Source organism: Oncorhynchus tshawytscha, linkage group LG16 (genome assembly GCF_018296145.1).
Source record: "Oncorhynchus tshawytscha isolate Ot180627B linkage group LG16, Otsh_v2.0, whole genome shotgun sequence".
Lineage (NCBI taxonomy): Eukaryota > Metazoa > Chordata > Actinopteri > Salmoniformes > Salmonidae > Oncorhynchus > Oncorhynchus tshawytscha.
The window spans coordinates 18,584,394-18,589,393 of record NC_056444.1 but is presented as its reverse complement, the minus strand read 5'-3'; the positions used below and the strand labels follow the sequence as shown (position 1 = coordinate 18,589,393).

The 5,000-nt window shown below is 54.9% G+C and overlaps 1 protein-coding gene across 1 annotated transcript in view; it reads left to right on the top strand.

Annotated features, from left to right (window-relative positions):
• The window catches only part of LOC112216509 (contactin-associated protein-like 2), a 142,485-nt gene that overhangs the window by 29,685 nt on the left and 107,800 nt on the right, over positions 1 to 5,000 (top strand). Inside the window, exons 5-6 of the mRNA XM_042298643.1 lie at positions 512 to 564; positions 4,850 to 5,000. Coding sequence (XP_042154577.1) covers positions 512 to 564; positions 4,850 to 5,000 — 204 coding nt within the window. The remainder of the gene's footprint in view (positions 1 to 511; positions 565 to 4,849) is intronic.

Below are 5,000 nucleotides of genomic sequence, written 5' to 3'. Positions count from 1 at the left end.
GTGTGAGAGAGAGAGATCTAATCAGTTCTGAGCCCTCTTATCTAACCTTCTCTCTGTACTTTACCCGTCCGTGTCCGCTCAAACAGATATGGCAGTGACACACACACACACACACTCCTCTCTCCCGGGTCCACTCAAACAGATATGGCAGTGACACACACACACACACACACACACACTCCTCTCTCCTGTGTCCGCTCAAATAGATATGGCAGTGACACACACACACACACACACTCACACTCCTCTCTCCCGTGTCCACTCAAACAGATATGGCAGTGACACACACACACACACACTCACACTCCTCTCTCCCGTGTCCACTCAAACAGATGTGGTGATGATGAAAATGAAATTTGAGCAGCAGTGAATTTTATCTAACCTCCCTCTCTTCTCTCCACCTCTCATCACCTATCCTCCGTCTCCACTGCTCTGCTAATCCTTTCAAACTCAACCCCCCCTCTCTCTCTCTCTCTCTCTGTCTCTCGCTCTCTCTGTCTCTCTTTTTCAGGGGCAGACGTAATAAACTTTGATGGACAGGGAGTTATATCTTACCGATTTAAGGTAAGAAATAAATCCTTTATTTTTTATGTAGTCATGTCTGTCTCTGTTTACTTCCACTTGAGATTCGTATTCTTCAATTCCAGTCCTTGTAACGGTTTTCTAGTGGTGATGAAGGAGAGTCGGACCAAACTGCAGCGTGTCGATTGAGATTCATGTTTAATCAAATAAAGAAACACGAACACTACACAAAACAATAAACGTAATCGAAACCGAAACAGCCTATCTAGTGCAAACTAACCGAGAGTACACATAGGACACTAAGGACAATCACCCACGACAAACTCAAAGAATATGGCTGCCTAAATATGGTTCCCAATCAGAGACAACGATAAGCACCTGCCTCTGATTGAGAACCATTCCAGACAGCCATAGACCTTGCTAGATAACCCACTAAGCTACAATCCCAATACCACCACCAAAACCCCAAGACAAACACACCACAATTACAAAAACCCCATGCCACACCCTGGCCTGACCAAATACATAAAGATAAACACAAAATACTTTGACCAGGGCGTGACAGAACCCCCCCTAAGGTGCGGACTCCCGAACGCACAACCTAAACCTGTAGGGGAGGGTCTGGGTGGGCATCTGTCCGCGGTGGCGGCTCTGGTGCTGGACGTGGACCCCACTCCATAATTGTCTTAGTCCACCTCCTTAGTGTCCCTTGAGTGGCGACCCTCGCCGCTAACCTTGGCCTAGGAAACCTAACAACGGGCCCCACTGGACTGAGGTAGCTCGGGACCGAGGGGAAGCTCGGGACCGAGGGGAAGCTCAGGAGTGAGAGGAAGCTCAGGAGTGAGAGGAAGCTCAGGAGTGAGAGGAAGCTCAGGAGTGAGAGGAAGCTCAGGCAGGTTGATGGATCTACCAGATCCTGGCTGGCTGGTGGTTCCGGCAGATCCTGGCTGACTGGCACTTCTGGCGGATCCTGGCTGACTGGTGGATCCTGGCTGACTGGCGGATCCTGGCAGACTGGCGGATCCTGGCAGACTGGCGGATCCTGGCTGAATGGCGGATCTAACTGATCCTGGCAGACTGGCGGATCCTGGCTGACTGGCAGATCCTGGCCGACTGGCAGATCCTGGCCGACTGGCAGTTCTGGCGGATCCTGGCAGACTGGCGGATCCTGGCAGACTGGCGGATCCTGGCCGACTGGCAGTTCTGGCGGATCCTGGCAGACTGGCGGATCCTGGCAGACTGGCGGATCCTGGCAGACTGGCGGATCCTGGCTGACTGGCACTTCTGGCAGATCCTGGCTGACTGGTGGATCCTGGCAGACTGGCGGATCCTGGCTGACTGGTGGATCCTGGCTGACTGGCGGATCCTGGCAGACAGGCGGATCCTGGCAGACTGGCGGATCCTGGCTGAATGGCGGATCTAACTGATCCTGGCAGACTGGCGGATCCTGGCAGACTGGCGGATCCTGGCTGACTGGCAGATCCTGGCCGACTGGCAGATCCTGGCCGACTGGCAGTTCTGGCGGATCCTGGCAGACTGGCGGATCCTGGCAGACTGGCGGATCCTGGCAGACTGGCGGATCCTGGCCGACTGGCAGTTCTGGCGGATCCTGGCCGACTGGCGGATCCTGGCCGACTGGCGGATCCTGGTCGACTGGCGGATCCTGGTTGACTGGCAGTTCTGGCAGATCCCGGCTGACTGGCGGATCTGGAAGAGTCTGATTGACTGGCAGATCTGGAAGAGTCTGGTTGACTGGCAGATCTGGAAGAGTCTGGTTGACTGGCAGATCTGGAAGAGTCTGGTTGACTGGCAGATCTGGAAGAGTCTGGTTGACTGGCAGATCTGGAAGAGTCTGGTTGACTGGCAGATCTGGAAGAGTCTGGTTGACTGGCAGATCTGGAAGAGTCTGGTTGACTGGCAGATCTGGAAGAGTCTGGTTGACTGGCAGATCTGGAAGAGTCTGGCTGACTGGCAGATCTGGAAGAGTCTGGCTGACTGGCAGATCTGGAAGAGTCTGGCTGACTGGCAGATCTGGCGGCGCTGGGCAGCCTGGCGGCGCTGGGCAGCCTGGCGGCGCTGGGCAGACTGGCGACGCTGGGCAGACTGGCGACACTAGGCAGACTGGCAGTGCTGGGCAGCCTGGCGATGCTGGGCAGACTGGCGATGCTGGGCAGACTGGTGGCGCTGGGCAGACTGGCGACGCTGGGCAGACTGGCGGTGCTGGGCAGACTGGCGGTGCTGGGCAGACTGGCGATGCTGGGCAGACTGACGGCGCTGGGCAGACTGGTGACGCTGGGCAGACGGGGGGCACTGGCGGCGCTGGGCAGACTGGCGGCACTAGCTGCTCCATATAGGCTGACAGCTCTGGCGGCTTCTTACAGACTGACAGCTCTGGCGGCTCCGTGCTGACTGGCTGCTCCTTGCAGCCTGGCAGCTCCTTGCAGACTGACAGCTCCTTGCAGACTGACAGCTCCGTGCAGACTGACAGCTCCGTGCAGACTGACAGCTCCTTGCAGACTGACAGCTCCTTGCAGACTGACAGCTCCTTGCAGACTGGCTGCTCCATGCAGACTGGCTGCTCTATGCAGACTGACATCTCTGGCTGCTTCATGCAGACTGACAGCTCTGGCTGCTCCATGTAGGCTGACAGTTCTGGCGGCTCCGTGCAGACTGGCAGCTCCTTACAGACTGGCAGCTCCTTGCAGACTGGTAGCTCCGTGCAGACTGGCAGCTCCGTGCAGACTGGCAGCTCCGTGCAGACTGGCAGCTCCGTGCAGACTGACAGCTCCTTGCAGACTGACAGCTCCTTGCAGACTGACAGCTCCTTGCAGACTGGCTGCTCCATGCAGACTGGCTGCTCTATGCAGACTGACATCTCTGGCTGCTTCATGCAGACTGACAGCTCTGGCTGCTCCATGTAGGCTGACAGCTCTGGCGGCTTCTTACAGACTGGCAGCTCTGGCGGCTCCGTGCAGACTGGCAGCTCCTTACTGACTGGCAGCTCCTTGCAGACTGGTAGCTCCGTGCAGACTGGCAGCTCCGTGCAGACTGGCAGCTCCGTGCAGACTGACAGCTCCGTGCAGACTGACAGCTCCTTGCAGACTGACAGCTCCGTGCAGACCGGCAGCTCCGTGCAGACCGGCAGCTCCGTGCAGACCGGCAGCTCCGTGCAGACTGACAGCTCCTTACCGACTGGCAGCTCCTTACAGACTGGCAGCTCCTTGTAGACTGGCTGCGCTGAACAGGCGGGAGACTCCGGCCGCGCAGGAGAGGAGAAAGGCTCTGGCTGCGCTGAACAGGCGGGAGACTCCAGCAGCGCTGTAGAGGAGAAAGGCTCCGGCAGCGCTGAACAGGTGGGACGCACTGTAGGCCTGATGCGTGGTGCTGGCACTGGTATGCCGTGCATGCTATGCCAAGCCCACACCTTTCTTTCTACTCTGTCCAATACATCCTCCACACTCTCAGACTCAGCACTCTGCTTCGCCGACAGCTCCAATTCCATCCATGGCTCTGCCCAGGGTCCTTGTCCGTCAAGGATCTCCTCCCAAGTCCATTTATCCAAAGAGTACAGCCTCTCCCAATGCTGCTGCTGCCTCTGTTGCTTCTCCTGCTGCTGCCTTTGCTCCTGCTGCTGCCTTTGCTGCTGCTGTTGCTCCTGCTGCACCTGTCGCTTCTCCTGCTGCTGCTGTTGCTGCTGCCTCTGTTTACCACGCCGCTTGGTCCTTGGTTGGTGGGTGATTCTGTAACGGTTTTCTAGTGGTGATGAAGGAGAGTCGGACCAAACTGCAGCGTGTCGATTGAGATTCATGTTTAATCAAATAAAGAAACACGAACACTACACAAAACAATAAACGTAATCGAAACTGAAACAGCCTATCTAGTGCAAACTAACCGAGAGTACACATAGGACACTAAGGACAATCACCCACGACAAACTCAAAGAATATGGCTGCCTAAATATGGTTCCCAATCAGAGACAACGATAAGCACCTGCCTCTGATTGAGAACCATTCCAGACAGCCATAGACCTTGCTAGATAACCCACTAAGCTACAATCCCAATACCACCACCAAAACCCCAAGACAAACACACCACAATTACAAAAACCCCATGCCACACCCTGGCCTGACCAAATACATAAAGATAAACACAAAATACTTTGACCAGGGCGTGACAGTCCTGGAGAGCTACTGGGATGTGCAGGCTTTAGTTCCAGCCAAACACTAACATACCAGGACCGGAATTGAATGAGTCTGTCAGTTTAATCTGATTTATTACATCAAGACTTTATCATTTTGTATATATAAAACATTGTTCCCAAACCTAGGTGAAGAAGATGAAGATTATAAAGGATGTCATCGCTCTGAAGTTTAAGACATCAGAAAGTGAAGGAGTCATTCTACACGGAGAGGGACAGCAAGGAGACTATATAACATTAGAGCTACGCAGGGCCAAACTACTGCTGCAGATTAACCTAG